Source organism: Ascaphus truei, chromosome 10 (assembly GCF_040206685.1).
Source record: "Ascaphus truei isolate aAscTru1 chromosome 10, aAscTru1.hap1, whole genome shotgun sequence".
Lineage (NCBI taxonomy): Eukaryota > Metazoa > Chordata > Amphibia > Anura > Ascaphidae > Ascaphus > Ascaphus truei.
The window spans coordinates 8,498,454-8,514,158 of NC_134492.1; the positions used below are offsets into that span (position 1 = coordinate 8,498,454).

Below are 15,705 nucleotides of genomic sequence, written 5' to 3' on the forward strand. Positions count from 1 at the left end.
TTGGTCCATGACAGTGTGTGCTACATTTGTAAGATTTTTGTATACTTGCAAATGTTTTCACCCATTATTACATTCCTGTTTTGTTCATGGGGAGAGAGAGACACAATAAAACATTGATATCATTATCTCCTTATATGCTACAGACCCTAGTAAACCTATTCAACCCTCCTCCTCAACAACTTACTTGGTAGGGGCCTTGGTCCATGTTGGATACTGGGCACTATTGACTCTAAATAGCTCTTAGGCTGCGCTTATAGTGCCATGCGACGGCGACGTGACGTCGTTCCAAAACAAATGCATTGTCGTCGTCGCAAGTGCTTATAGTAAGCGCGACTCGAAGGAGCGACCAAAAATCTGGTGCTTGCTGCCACGTGACAGCCTCTGAACCAATCAATGGCCAGGTTGCTAGCGATGTCGCTGCAAAGCGAAATTCAACTGTCGCGAGTGGCAACAGGTAACGTCATCCATCGCGTCGGTGTCGGGGGCACTATACGCGCGGCCTTATACTTGATTTTGTCCTGACTCTTCATGAAGGGTAAAACTAACACACAGACAGAAGAAAACAAATGGACAAGCCTACTCTTTCTTTCTATATTGACTTACTATTTGATAGAGCTTTCATGTTGCAATCTATTCAGGGTTGTGGCAAACATTGCAGTGGAGATTTCAATTTTGTAAAGTCATGACAAAGACTCACTAGACATTCATTGGTTGTTAAATGAGTATGGCCAAATGCCACCGTGGAGAGGTGCAAAAATTTCTCCATTATTTATATATTAGGATAATTGAATAAATACTGGATTTAGTGACAACATTTTTGCCTTTATTTCCCAGGTTAATTTGATGGCATTCGGAGTGATAATATACAAAGTGTTCCGACATACCGCAATGTTGAAATCAGAAGTTAGTTGCTGCGAAAACATAAGGTATGATCTCTTTTTATACCTGGATGTCTTAGTATGTACATATGGAAGCCCAGTGATTCTGCTTGTCTCGTAAACCTTTAACCTAGCCAACAAAGTGTTAGGACAGAATCATACTGTATGTAACTAGGCCTCCTGGCCCTGATTGCTTAAAGAATAAGCACAATAACACATTACTTATAGAATAAGTAGACACAAGGCAAGTTACAGGTTGCACACAATGTGCTTTACTCATACCTCTCATGGCAGGCATGTATCATACAATATAATCACAAGAAAATAACAGGATTCTTTTACTTTGGTGATTAGAGTCCACTTCTAACCTAGTCCTCCACCCAGGTCCTCACTGGAGGAGAGTGATCCCTGACCGCTGGCTCTCTAAAGGTCTGTGCTTCATGACATGCCTTTCCCAATGCACCGTAACTCCCAGCGGGCTTCACAGCCCATGCCATTACCTCAAGGGCTGAGCTACAGGGATCTCTGCGTTACAGTATGAGTCTCTTTTATTTGGAGCCTTGATCCACACACAGTGTACGGTGCTGTCTTACCAGCACGCAGTCATGGAACATCCAATTATGCTCCATAATTACTGTGCCAAAAGATTTCCCCTTTTATTGTAGACTCATCGCATGTGCCTAATGTTTGTGCCTGCTTCTTTGTTCTCTCACCAGGTATTGAACTTATGAATGACCACTGTTTATATGCCTGGGGACAGTTCCGATTAAATAAAATAAACAAGTAAAACAAAAAACACCATTAGTAGTAAGAAGCCAGGATTGCAGCTTTAAAAGGAATTGATATGAACTTTGTAAAATACTGTTTTGCAGCAAAAGCCACACTATAATTTTGGTCTAGACTTAGTTGACCTGATATAGCAATTATTAGGTTGCTGTTTTTCTTCCCTTATCTAACTATTTAAATCATTCTGATTACAGGTATTAAAACTATAGAAAAAGGAATCTCTTTGCATGATATAATAATATTATGGGAACATCATTCAACAATATGTAGCAGATATGCCGTAAATAAAAACACCCCGTGCAATGCAGGAACCTTGTAGACAAAAAAAGATAATATTGCTATGATTAGAGAATAAATAGGAGATGTTGGTTCATCATATACACACGTATCCCACAGTAATACCATATCATATTCTTTGCTCTATCCTATTGCCACAGTTGCAATATACAGAATAAGACGTAAAACGGTGCCACTTTAGATTGCATAACCAGTCAATATTTATGACATTATATTGGAGGCTGATACTACATTGTTTATCATACAACTTTTCCAGTGGTTTTTGTTGAAGTATTTTTCATATCACAACTGCACCGTTCTGTAATACACACACTTCACAATTGTGTGTTTTGCGCTTTTATTTAGCCATGCTTTGTTATAATCACTTGTACCCAGTTTGGTGATAGTCTCCTCACATTAAAACCACCAAATGACAAGCCCAACATTTCCCTGGCAAGACAGCCTGAAACATTGCTCTAAGCTCATTTTTTTTACTGTAGCTTTCTTTTAGGTGGTGTATTTTCAACACATGGTATAATCTAACACAGGGGCGGCAAACTCCAGTCTTCAAGGGCCACCAGCAGGTCAGGTTTGAAGGATATCCCTACTTCAGCACAAGTGGCTCAATCAGTGGCCCAGTCTTCAACTGAGCCACTGATTGAGCCACCTGTGCTGAAGCAGGGATATCCCTAATACCTGACCTGTTGATGGCACTTGGGGACAGAGTTGGACACCCCTGATCTAGCCCAACTATATTTCAGTAATGTTTTTCATTGCACCATGACTTATTATTATCCCCAAAGTCGAGATCCATTTAGATTGAGGTTCTAGTTAAATGACTTAGCTCGCTTTCTTCTTGGTTTCTCTTTCCCCAAGTCTACAGCCCCCGCCCCCATAACTTCTATGACAGCATCTGTCGCTTTTCAATTTAACAAATCATTTTTGCTTGATAGATACAATTGTCAAAACAAATAATCTTTATCATTTTAGAATAAATTATTTTAGTACTATTTTAAAGTTATTGTAACATAAAAGAACATTTAAAAAGGTTATGGATGCATGCCCAAAAATCCAAATATGCCCTATCTTATAGCAGCAATACCCCATATTCTGGGGGTGAGGGGGTTGTTGCCCCCATTGTTTTCCAAGATGGTAACAGGGGGGGCAGGGGGAGTCGTGTACAGCTGAACCTCACTATTTTCAGCTCCAGGGACCCCCGCTTGACAATCAACATACCGGTGAAGTTACTAGCTTTAAACCTCCCTTCAGGGAGAACAAAGTACTGTACTGTAGCTGCGAGATGTTAGGCCAATAGAAAGCCGTAGCATCAGTTGCAGCTTCCTATTGGACGGCCATTTAAATCTCCTTTAATAACCAGGAAGTAATACTGAAGACTTCAACTGTACAGTAGGTATCCCGGGAACAGGGGGATAACCTGAGCTGAAATGACTGCAGCTCAGGGGGAACCCCGGGATCGAATCCTGCAACAACATCATCAAAAATGTATCTACAGTAGTTGGTTAGGGGAAATGGCTGCTTTACGCATGCTAAAGGATACACCTTTTCCATTGATATACAGAATGCACGAGCTGCCATAAAAGTATACAGCTAATTGTTCCAGCTTTCATACACATCATATGGTTATAGACATATGTTTACCTCTGGGAGTAACTCACCGTAGATTCAAAATAAAATCATATGGTAATGCAGTCCCCATAAGGGAATACATTTTTTTTAAAGAGTTAGTGTACTTTGAAATACGCGATCGTCTTTCAGTGGTGCTGCAGCGCAGCCTGAAGTGTGAGTCGCATAACTACTATATACTATTGTATCATTTTGTGTTACTTAGATTAGGAGGGGCCAACTCCTGTCCTCAAGCCCCACCAACAGGTCAGCTTTTAAGGATATCCCTGCTTCAGCACAGGTGGCTCATTCAGTCCCTGCTTCGGCACAAGTGGTTCAATAAGTCCGTACTTCAGCTGAAGTCATGATATCCTGAACACCCGACCTATTGGTAGCCCTTGCGGGCTGGAGTTGGCAACCCTGCCTTAGATGAACTTCCTTAAGTAATTGAAATGATGTTGTTCCCATACAGATCCTGCGCACGAGGGGCCCTCGCCCTTTTGTTCCTTCTTGGTGCCACTTGGATGTTTGGAGTTCTTCATGTTGTCAATAAATCAGTGGTCACAGCATATCTCTTCACTATAACCAACGCATTTCAAGGAATGTTTATCTTCATATTTCTTTGTGTCTTATCCAAAAAAGTAAGTGTGGTGTGCTCCCAGAAATCCTCACATCCTGCTTTAAAGAGGCAATCCAAGCAATATGTGTGTGTTTTTTAAACAAATCAGTTCTCGAATATTACATAATACTTACGACATTTGTTTTTATTATTCAACTCTTCATGCTATTTTTAATGAGTTGTAATATACTGAGCATCCTTTGATTTCATAGCAGATTTGAACACACTTCCATAACAGTGCAAGATCTTTGTAACACTTTCCTCTATGTGACAATTTGTTGCCAACATTCCCAGCAGTTTGAGCTGCAAATTGTAACAATCGATAATGTTACCTTAGTAATATAAGAATACATTGTAGCTGCTGAGTTACACCTGATCAGTATGTGATTTATGACTTGAGGTGTTAAATGGTCCCTGAATGTTAGTGATGTAAGAGTGTGTGTGTGTGTGTGTGTGTGTGTGTGTGTGTGTGTGTGTGTGTGTGTGTGTGTGTGTGTGTGTGTGTGTGTGTGTGTGTGTGTGTGTGTGTGTGTGTGTGTGTGTGTGTGTAAATATAAGTTTACCTACCCACACCATTGATATAAACTTCCACTCCACACACGCCTTTTGTAAAGTGCTGTATACATTGTGGTTGCTTTATAAATTTATATTTACATACATACATACACACACATACACATTCACACACATACACACACACACACACACACTCTTACATCACTAACATTCAGGGACCATTTAACACCTCAAGTCATAAATCGCATACCGCAAAGGGGGGAGGGACAGGTTTCAGTCACAGGTTCCAGGATGCACTGTTTATAAGTTAAACCTCTCTTGCTTTATTCATTGTAACACCGCTGCGAGAAGAGATCAGTGTATCTCGAAATCTCGCACAAATAAAAGCAGTTCGTTAGCCAAAGAACGGTTTTATATTATATATATATATATATATATATAAATAATATGAGAGTTGAGAGAAAGGACAGACCCGCATCCACAAGACTGCACAATAAAGGTTACCAATAAACTGACAGGGGTATATATACACTCGGTAGATATGTCTGTGGTGCTAAAGGGCCAAAATGAATGAAAAGAGCAGGAGAAAAAGAAGCCCATAAAGATAGCACTCTGGTATACCGTTGGCAATATCAAAAACACATTTTATTAATAATTTGTCACAAAAAGAAATAAAAGATAGCACAGAAATGTTAAAAGTATGGCATAGATCCCCTGTGCGTAAACCAAAGGAGTATGCTGACTAAAGTGCCTGTCATGTCAAAGGTAACACTGAAAAAGCCAGGGAGTACAAAGAAGATTGTCCCTAGCTTATATACAAATCCCAGATAAGCAGAACATGGAGTAATAATCATGTATACATCAGATGTAAGAAGATGAGCCAATTAACCTCACAATAAATCAAAAATGTGTTTTTGATATTGCCAACGGTATACCAGAGTGCAATCTTTATGGGCTTCTTTTTCTCCTGCTCTTTTCATATATATATATATATATATATATATATATATATATATATATATATATATATATATATATATATATATATATATAACTCTATCTCTATCTCTCACTCTCTCACTCTCTCACTCTCTCACCCTCTCACCCTCTCACCCTCTCACCCTCTCACCCTCTCACTCTCTCACTCTCTCACTCTCTCACTCTCTCACTCTCTCACTCTCTCACTCTCTCACTCTCTCACTCTCTCACTCCCTCAACCTCTCTGACTCTCTGCTCCAGAGAGGAGGTAAGGGTTTTGTTCCCTGTTTATAATAAACCTGATAAGCGAACCCTATATTTCGTGCCTTTCATCTGAGAGAAAAAACCCTGCAAAGTGAGTTGTCACAATATACAGGTATACCCCGCATTAACACACGCAATGGGACCGGAGCATGTATGTAAAGCGAAAATGTACTTAAAGTGAAGCACTACCTTTTCCCCCACTTATTGATGCATGCACTGTACTGCAATCGTCATATACGTGCATAACTGATGGAAATAACACATTTGTAACAGTCTCTATATTCTCCCTGCTTGCGCACAGCTTCGGTACAGGTAGGGAGCCGGTATTGCTGTTCAGGACGTGCTGACAGGCGCATGCGTGAGCTGCCTTTTGCCTATTGAGCGATTTGTACTTACTCGCGAGTGTACTTAAAGTGAGTGTCCTTAAACCGGGGTATGCCTGTATATATATTATTGTCAGTATTGTTGCTGATGGCATACATACTATTGGTAGTTAGATCCACCAACTGTTTTTTGGGTGCTTAGGACACATTTGAAGAATGGAGACACCACAAATATAACATATTTCTCTCTCTCTCTCTCTCTCTCTCTCTCTCTCTCTCTCTCTCTCTCTCTCTCTCTCTCTCTCTCTCTCTCTCTCTCTCTCTCTCTCTCTCTCTCTCTCTCTCTCTCTCTCTCTCTCTCGTCTCCTCCACCCACGAATTCCTCTTCTTTCCCCCTCATGTCATTCACTGTTTATCTTCCACCAATGACTTTTTCTTTTTCCTTTTCTCATTTTCTTCCCCCTCCCCCCTTGTCTCTTTCCACCTACAGTATCTTTTTCTCTCCATTTCCCTTTCATGTCATTCTCTTTAACCTTCATGATTCTCCTTTCCCCAAGCATATCATTCTCTCTCCCCCAAAATGTTTTTCTCCTCTTTCCCCCTCGTCTCTCTGCTTCCTCTAAATTCCTTTCCCACATGCTCTCTTTCTATTCTTTTTACACCGTGATGTCTGTCTCTCTTCTTTTCCCATTCACAGCATTCTCTTTCTTTACTCCTCCTGTCTCTCGTATTGTTCCCTTCTTGTCATCTCTATAACTCTCATGATTCTCTTCCCCCCCAGCATTCTTCTCTCTGACCCTTCCCCTTCACTTCTTTCCTTCTCTTCCCCCCAGCATCCTTCTCTCTGACCCTTCCCCTTCACTTCTTTCCTTCTCTTCCCCCCCAGCATCCTTCTCTCTGACCCTTCCCCTTCACAGCTTTCTCACTAGCTCTTTTCTCTTCGTCCCTTTTTCTCTTCTAACTCGGGTCTCTTTATTTCCCCTTCCATGTATTTGTTTCTCCTGTTCAATTTTTCCTCTCTGCCATTGTTTTTCTCTCTTCCTTCTTATATCTTCTTCCCATTTAAAGTTGGGGTTTCTCCCCATGATTTAGCCCTGCCCTCTCCCCCTATCATTAAAATGCAGGGTTCCCCATTTCAAATGACATGCCATTATGATTTTTTTCATAAAATGTACATTTTCCCCCTTATTCAAAGCCAGGACCAAAACCAAGGTAGTTTAGGGAAAACCAAAAACACCGGGTCAATTGCACATTTCTATTTAGAACTGTTCCCATTTTGAGACATTTTACTTGACATATCAAATTAGTTGCATGAGCAGTATATGTACGTTTTAGTCATCCATCTTGATTTGTAGCTTTGACCACCATTTTAAGTTGGCATAAGAGTGATGTACTCTATGCATACTGATGAAGCAAAATGCAAATCCATGCAATATACATATAGAGGGATTTCATGTCAAAATATGCTGAAGTTGGGTGTGAAGCCCACATGGGTCACGTCTATTCTTTTGCAGGTAACAAGTTTTTACTTGAATATTATAATTCTGAGGAAAATGTCCTTTTTTTTCAGATACAAGAAGAATACTACAGATTATTCAAAAACGTGCCATGCTGTTTTACATGTCTGAGATAAACAGATGGACGAACCATAATCATTTAGCACAACAAAAACAGACTGTACTGCCACTGCAGTGAAGCATATTTCAGCAATGGGCAATCAAGATATAATGTATGTTGGATATGATAGTTATAAAAGTGACTTTCACTGAACCGAACAAGTCCACAGCAGAAAGGGTCGTTGGTGCATTAAGTAGATAAATTTGCCTATTCCATTTCAAAAGTGCAGAGTGTTGTATTTTATGTAGCTAGTTGCATGCACAGCGTTGTTTGTCATAAGGGATATATTGAATGTACAAATGAGTGCTAATGAAATAGCAGAAGCAGTAAAAATAGTCTACAAGCAACAACAGCAATACTGGTAGAATTATATTTGTTTTATTTGTTCCCAGTCTGTGAAAATCCCCCAAGCTATTTCCGGCACCAAAGGGAGAATTGCAATGTTAACACTGTAATAATTAGGCTGCTTATTTGTGAAAATTGCTAAAGCATCCACAAATGCTTTATTAGAATACATATTAAAAACAACAAAAAAAAGCTTTCTATCAACTTGCAATATGTATCGAACACATTTGCCTTATATTCACTGACAATTGGCAACATTAAACTACACATTTGAATAAAATCTACAGATTGATGAATTGTTCTGGTTCTATATTTTGTTTGGACCTGGTGTGACTGCACATATATAAAAAGTATTTGTAGCAATAAACTTTGTCCAGAACCATTAGCCATGCTATGATCTATGTTAACTGGATCCCATTAATCTCCTAACTTAGAAAGCTATTTGTTAAAATCTCTTGGCTGCAAAACTGAGACAACATATCAATCGAAGAAAAAAGATTCCATACGTAGCAATGGGCTATTTTCCCTTGATAAGTAGGGTGCAAGGTTATGCCCCAGTATTGCCCCAATTTCCCAGTTAGGGTACTCTAATACAGGAGTGACAAAACTGGGGGCACAATTTATTTTAAAAATTCCGGGTGCGCAAGGCCTTAGTTGTTCTCTGGCGGCTTCTGGCGATATGACGCCGCAGGGTCAAGTAGCAATGCATTGCCATGGTAACACGACATCAAATGACACACCGATGCCAGAGAGAAGGTAAGGGGGGGGGGGTGGAGTAGAGCAGGCAGGGGGGCACAAACATAAATGTTTGTGCCCCCCTGCTCTAATAAATTACCTGTTCTCTGGCGGCTTCTGGCGATATGACGCCGCAGGGTCAAGTAGCAATGCATTGCCATGGTAACACGACATCAAATGACACACCGATGCCAGAGAGAAGGTAAGGGGGGGGGGGTGGAGTAGAGCAGGCAGGGGGGCACAAACATAAATGTTTGTGCCCCCCTGCTCTAATAAATTACCCTTTGAATACTGAAATGCCTTGTGGAGCTTGTATTCATGAATAGTGTGCTTTACTGTACATACTGCAATGCCGTGGGGCTACTTAAGCCAGGGGTTCTCAACTTTGATTCTCAAGACCCACCCCCAGCCCCCCAGGTCAGGTTTTAAGGATATCCCTGCTTCAGCACAGTCGAAGACTGAGCCACTGATTGAGCCACCTGTGTTGAAGCAGGGATATCCTTAAAACCTGACCTGTTGTGGGTCTTGAGGACTGGAGTTGAGAACCCCTGGGTTAGGGAATAATAATGCTTTTATGAAAATGTTTAGGATAATTGTAAGGTTTTATCTCTTACTGCGCCTCTTTGAATGTCTAATCACACTGCTGCATTTACCTCTTGTATATTAAAATCATTCGAAGTGAAATCCAGATCATTGCATTTTTGGCAATTTAAACCTTGTATTATAATTCTAGTTGTACAACTGTATGTATATATTTTAATACTTATAACAGTCCATGTATGCATTTTATGTCACATCTACATTTTATATTATCTGAGTGATTCAATAAATCTGCTTTGTAGTTTTTTTTCTTCAGTTTAATACTTATTTATTCCTTTACAGTATTTTTTTAGCTGAGAATGTATAAAGCTTCTACACATTGTTTGTTTTTGAAATCCGCCTTTGGTAACATAATGATCATTAACAATCTGTAACAGTTCGCTTTTTTTAAGCTGTCTACAATTCTACTTGCTTAGAAAATCGCGCAGGAAAGAGGACATCTTGCCTTAGCCCTGACTACAGACGTTCTGCTAACTAAAACACATATTACCTGCCTAGGACTATTAAATATATGTTTTACTAACTGACTTCAATAATTTAAATAACTTGGGGAGTGTTTCAGCTTTTTGTTCTGAGAAGATCGTACAAGGATAATGGGATTACAGGTATTTATCAACGTCTGAGTCATAGACTGTGCCAAATCTGTCCTTATATAGTCAAAGTAAAGTGTTCAATAAGCATTTAGTATCAACATGGTTTAAACTGATGTTTTACACAATAACATTTTAAAAGAAGGAGCAAAACAGTATTTAGGACCACATTCACTAAGCAATGCTACACCATAAAACATCTTTCTTGCTGGAAGACATCGTACAGATGATTTAAGTGTATAGGTTAAGGGGGGACAGTCAGGCCTGGTGGGGAGACAAAGGGGAGTAGTAGGGCCTTAACAACAGCCCCTGTTCTTGGCAAACGGCATACGTGCACACACACATGCACACGCGCACACACACGCGCACACCCTCACACACACATGCAACAAAAAGAACCCGAATTCCCCTCCTCTCCCTCCTGCTCACACAGTCCCCCATTAAACAGGTATTGCCCGGAGTCCTGAGCGCCGTAATCCTGTCAGTGAGACTGTGTAATGGGTCATAGTGACTGCAGCATGCTGGAGATGGTATAAGCCTCACGGCTTAGTCACTATGGCTCTTATAGTGATTATAAGAGCACACATTAAAGGATTTGTTAAGGGAAGGAGAAGTTACTGCACGTTTCCATGGGGAAAAAATTGCAAGAGGCATTGAAAGCAATCAAAGGACAAGGAGAGCTTGCACATTCAGTATTTGCTTGTTACTGTACCACATTAGTAACAGGCCGAGTGGCTTATTTACTAAATGCGGAGAATAGTTAACATGTGTTGCCTTCTTTTCAGGTCCTTGACTGAAAATTGGGGCTTAAACACCTTTGTAGAAGGAATCTGTGAATGAACCTGGCACTGCAGAATTACATGTATTCATAGCAAGCACCATTGTCTTCTTATAGCTGCTGTACAGTATGTCTAACGGTTACAGAGATTCTGAGTGTTCGTGAGTCACATTTTTCTCTTTTAGGCGGGATAGTCATTCCTGTACAGAGAAAGAGCGAGCGGGAGAGAGCGGGAGAGAGCAGGAGAGAGAGAGCGAGAGAGAGTGAGCGAGAGCGAGAGATAGTGAGCGAGAGAGAGTGAACAAGAGATGTTTGCTCCAGATACTCAAATTTATTGACAAAATACAATATTAAAAATGTACAGAGCTAGAATGTGCACATTCATAAGCAAATAACATAACATCGCTGATACCTGACTCCTAAATTATATTTACATAATAAAATATAACACCCACATGATGTTAGTCCTCCAATACAAGAGAGCAGAGCGATCACCCCATACTAGACTACAATAGAAGAATGTATCCAATGGATAATGTCCAAAGATAGTTACCCCTCAATGGGAGGGAACCAACAACAAGTTCCTCAATATGTAGTTAATATTAGAGAATCTTAGTTGCACTGCGTCTTAATGATCCAAAGTGATAATCCCCTCTCTTTCCAGTGTTTCAGAGGAAGCAGCAGTTTTAAAAGTGCCGCAGTTTTCCCACGTGTAGTAACGGGCTGAATAACATTCAGTGATGTAAGGATGGTGTAACAGTTCGATGGTGTTCCCACGCTAGCCAGCGTATTTTTCCGGGACCAAAAGCCAGATGGCACAATAATAACAGGAACTCACTACAACTCTCCGTCTGGAGTATCCCAACGCTGACCAGCAGCGTCCCGGGGGTTACTGGTTGAAAACTTGTATCTGCAATTTGCGCTGATTACACCCTCTTCCAGATATCAATGGTCCTCCCGGTATACTGTAGCAGCTGATAGATGCCACACAGGTTTTAACAGCAGGATTTTGTTCAAAGTAAAGTGCTCCGTGCTCTGTAATCTCACCTCTCAGGTAGGGGTACTGGAAAAAACCCCACGCGTTTCGTCGGAACTTCGACTTCATCAGGGGTGTGTGTGGGGGGAGGGGGGAAAGAGTGCGGGGCTCGGGGCGACTGCACCGATGGAACCGCCATCAAACCGGCCCTGCAACATGCACTCATTGTCACAGTATAGGAGATCTTGTTTAGCTTAGCGCTTTATAAGATCACCGCACCCACTCTCCCAGCTCACAATCTTTTACCAGGCTGCATTTTGAATTTACATTTCTTTAAGACTCTTTGGAAATAATAGAATGTTTTCTCAAGTAACCTTTTTTTTGTGTGTAGTAATAAATGCCTGCAGCATACTTGTGATGATGAATTTTGTGATATTTCTCATGTTTGTTAGATAATCAAGTCTTTTCATGTATTCTTCTGTCTCGAGATCTCTCTACATTGTCCATTTATAAGTAATTTCAAAACACTTGTTACATCAAAGTCTGGCATTTGAAAACCAATGCTTAACAAATCAACACTAACTTGAAAGTGAGCATATGGAGCTGTGGAGGGTATTGAGAATATTGAGAATATATATATATATATATATATATATATATATATATATATATATATATATATATATATATACACACACACACACACACCACACACATACACACACACACACCACACACATACACACACAGATATATAGTGGCACTCCACTGAAGACAGTATCCTGCCTGGATGCAAACCGCTGGGGACAGGAATACAGAACAGATGGAAGCAGGCACTCCAGGACTTTAGAGAACATGAATATACTGTAGTTTATTATAAAACTATCAACGTTTCGGCTCTCAACAGGAGCCTTGAGAAAGCTGAAACGTTGATTGTTTTGTAATAAACTTTATTATTTTTTTCTAAATTCCTGGAGTTCCTGCTTCCATCTTTTCTGCATAGATGTAGGTATATATATATATATATATATCAAAACAAAACAAAAAAATCAAAGGAGCGCCTCTAAAGTAACCTGCTAACTGTGAGTAAGTCTAACTAACTATGATCACACAACCAATGGGGTGGCTAAGAAAGGTGAATGATAAAAATAAACCTATGTTGCTTTAAGATACTACATATAAAATTACAAGTACTATATCTTTAATAAAAAATATTATAAGGTGAAAAAATGTAAAAAATACAAAAATAAAAAATAAAAATCTATAGTATTGAGTCAATGTATCAATCCATAAAAACCTTAAAAAACCTTAAAAAACACACAGAGTCCCGTTCCAGGTGAACGCATCAAGGTATAAGGCAGCCCGTTTAGAAGGGATCACAACTCCCTGTAGATACCTATGGAAGAAGAAAGAAAAAACAGGCGCACACCTAGTGCATTAAAGTATAACAATTCGGTTTATGGAACAATAAAAACAGACAAATGCCCACTCACAAGTATACACGGTAATCAAGCAGTTATGAGATAGGCCCTCATAAGCCAATAAAGCCGTCCGACTCAGCAATGGTGTCCTCTCCTGTACACTAGCCTCATGGTCTCCTTCAAACCGGAAGTGACGTCCACCCGGTCGGGTGCCCCGTAAAAGGAAACCCCTCCGGGAACCAGGACCTTCAGCTGCCTGCTTCTGGTTGCTGCACCACCGGGGGAAACGGAGGATCCGGACTTCTGTTCTGCTTTGCCTCTCACAGCCTGCGTTTTTCTCAGCCCGTAGCGAAGGTCTCCGTGGGAAAATGTCTCCTCTGCCTTAGCCACGCCCTACGCGTTTCGTCATCTATGATGACTTCATCAGGGGTTACCCATTGGATGTGGCCACACAGTATTTATAGCAAGGGTATTTTGCATACACCAATAAAACAATTAAAAGATTAATTACACAAGTTAATTACAAAAGTTAAACCAGTCTATTGTCTCAATCTTAATGCTGTGCAAATCCTAATAGACTAGTTATGAGGACCGCACTATATTCTAAAAAGAATGTGATCATTTGATAGTTCATGTAGTTGAAATATATACAAAATATTGTTAGGTATATTAAACTTCATTCAGTAACACTATTAGGACAGTAATTGGGAGTATTCTAAATTATGTTTTTCATTTTGTTAATGATAATATTACTGACAACATACAATGTCTGAATTAGGCATATGTTTAAATTAACAATAGTTTATCCAAACTCTAATGAATAAGTCTCAAGAATTGGAGAATACTATTAAACATAGAAAATAAATGATAAATACTCATTTAACCCCTTACATCATTAGCCAGCACTTAAGTTGCTACAAAATAACACAGGGTTTGATGCTTCACCCAACAAGTCCAAATATATATACCTGTTGTTAATCCAATGATAATTAACCAAATTTGAGGATAGCAGTTGGAGTCAATGGTGCAGCAAAGGATGTTACTGAGCAAGGACAGAAGAATCCTCAATATGAAAGTACATGTAATGCTTCTTAATATGTGTAAATACAACTATTAATTATATATATTAATGTTCCTAAATGTGATTAAATATTAGTCTAATATACGTGAATAATAGTTGCTGCTAGTGTACAGGAGAGGACACCATTGCTGAGTCGGACGGCTTTATTGGCTTATGAGGGCCTATCTCATAACTGCTTGATTACCGTGTATACTTGTGAGTGGGCATATGTCTGTTTTTATTGTTCCATAAACCGAATTGTTATACTTTAATGCACTAGGTGTGCGCCTGTTTTTTCTTTCTTCTTCCACACATAGTCCAAAGATGTTAGGCAGCTTTCTGCCCTGTTTTAGGTCAGAAAGTGCAGGAATAGTTAAAAATGATCCGTTCCACAGCTTCACATTAACTCAGGCAGCTGGATGGAAAATCCAGACCACAGATTACAATGGGTCTAGTTCTCCCTCACCTGCTCTTCTAATCACATGCACAGGTATTTAGAGCAGAGAGGTTTGCATTTCACTCTCTCTCCTTAGAGCCTGGAGGCTGGGGGTATCGCTGCTCCCCGGAATCCAGTTCGGGGTGGATGGCCCCTCCAAGTATCACAGTACCAGAGGATTTGCCTGGACACTTGGGACCGTGTTCCCACCACGAACAGATAAGACAAAACAAATGTTTATTGCTGTTGCTAAAAGACTGTGCTGTATCTAGTGACCCTAAATGAGAGGGCATTGTTTTAAGCTGTGGAACCAGGTTAGTTGGCCCAGTTAGTTCCCAGTTAGAAGCTGATTCTGATGTGTAGTTAGTTCCCTGAAAGGGATAGGATTCTTTATATGATTTGGTTTTTATTTCTTAAAAGTGACACTGTGTGAAGTGCTATGACACTGATATAAGTGAACCACTGAATGAAAATGTCTGAGTGCCTCTTGCCTACACCTGTTAAAGCTGCAGTCCCTTACTTGGATGAAAATAAAGCAGGCAGAAGCCTGAGTTAAGCAATATAATACTTTGCATGATCCTGTTTGTAGTATAATTAACCCTAGAAGACCGTGTCGGGAAGAACCCAGACAGACGTCAGCGCTATAAAAGAGGGGCGTTTGTCACAATATATATATATATATATATATATATATATATATATATATATATATATACACACACCAATATGTGACAGTTGTAAAAACATTGAAGTGTATAATCTAATGATAAATAGCTGCAAACATGTGCAAAAATAAAATGTGCACCAACCAGATGACTAAACACAACATATGGAGAGTTATACAGAAAATCCAAACTGGCATTCCTATGTCTGGCCTGGATGAG

General features: G+C 39.9%; 1 protein-coding gene across 1 annotated transcript in view; it reads left to right on the plus strand.

The window, feature by feature from the left end:
- The window catches only part of ADGRL4 (adhesion G protein-coupled receptor L4), a 110,498-nt gene extending 100,709 nt beyond the window's left edge, over nt 1-9,789 (plus strand). Inside the window, exons 14-16 of the mRNA XM_075615726.1 lie at nt 835-926; nt 4,036-4,204; nt 7,834-9,789. Coding sequence (XP_075471841.1) covers nt 835-926; nt 4,036-4,204; nt 7,834-7,896 — 324 coding nt within the window. The 3' untranslated portion in view covers nt 7,897-9,789. The remainder of the gene's footprint in view (nt 1-834; nt 927-4,035; nt 4,205-7,833) is intronic.
- Nucleotides 9,790-15,705: the final 5,916 nt, after the last annotated feature.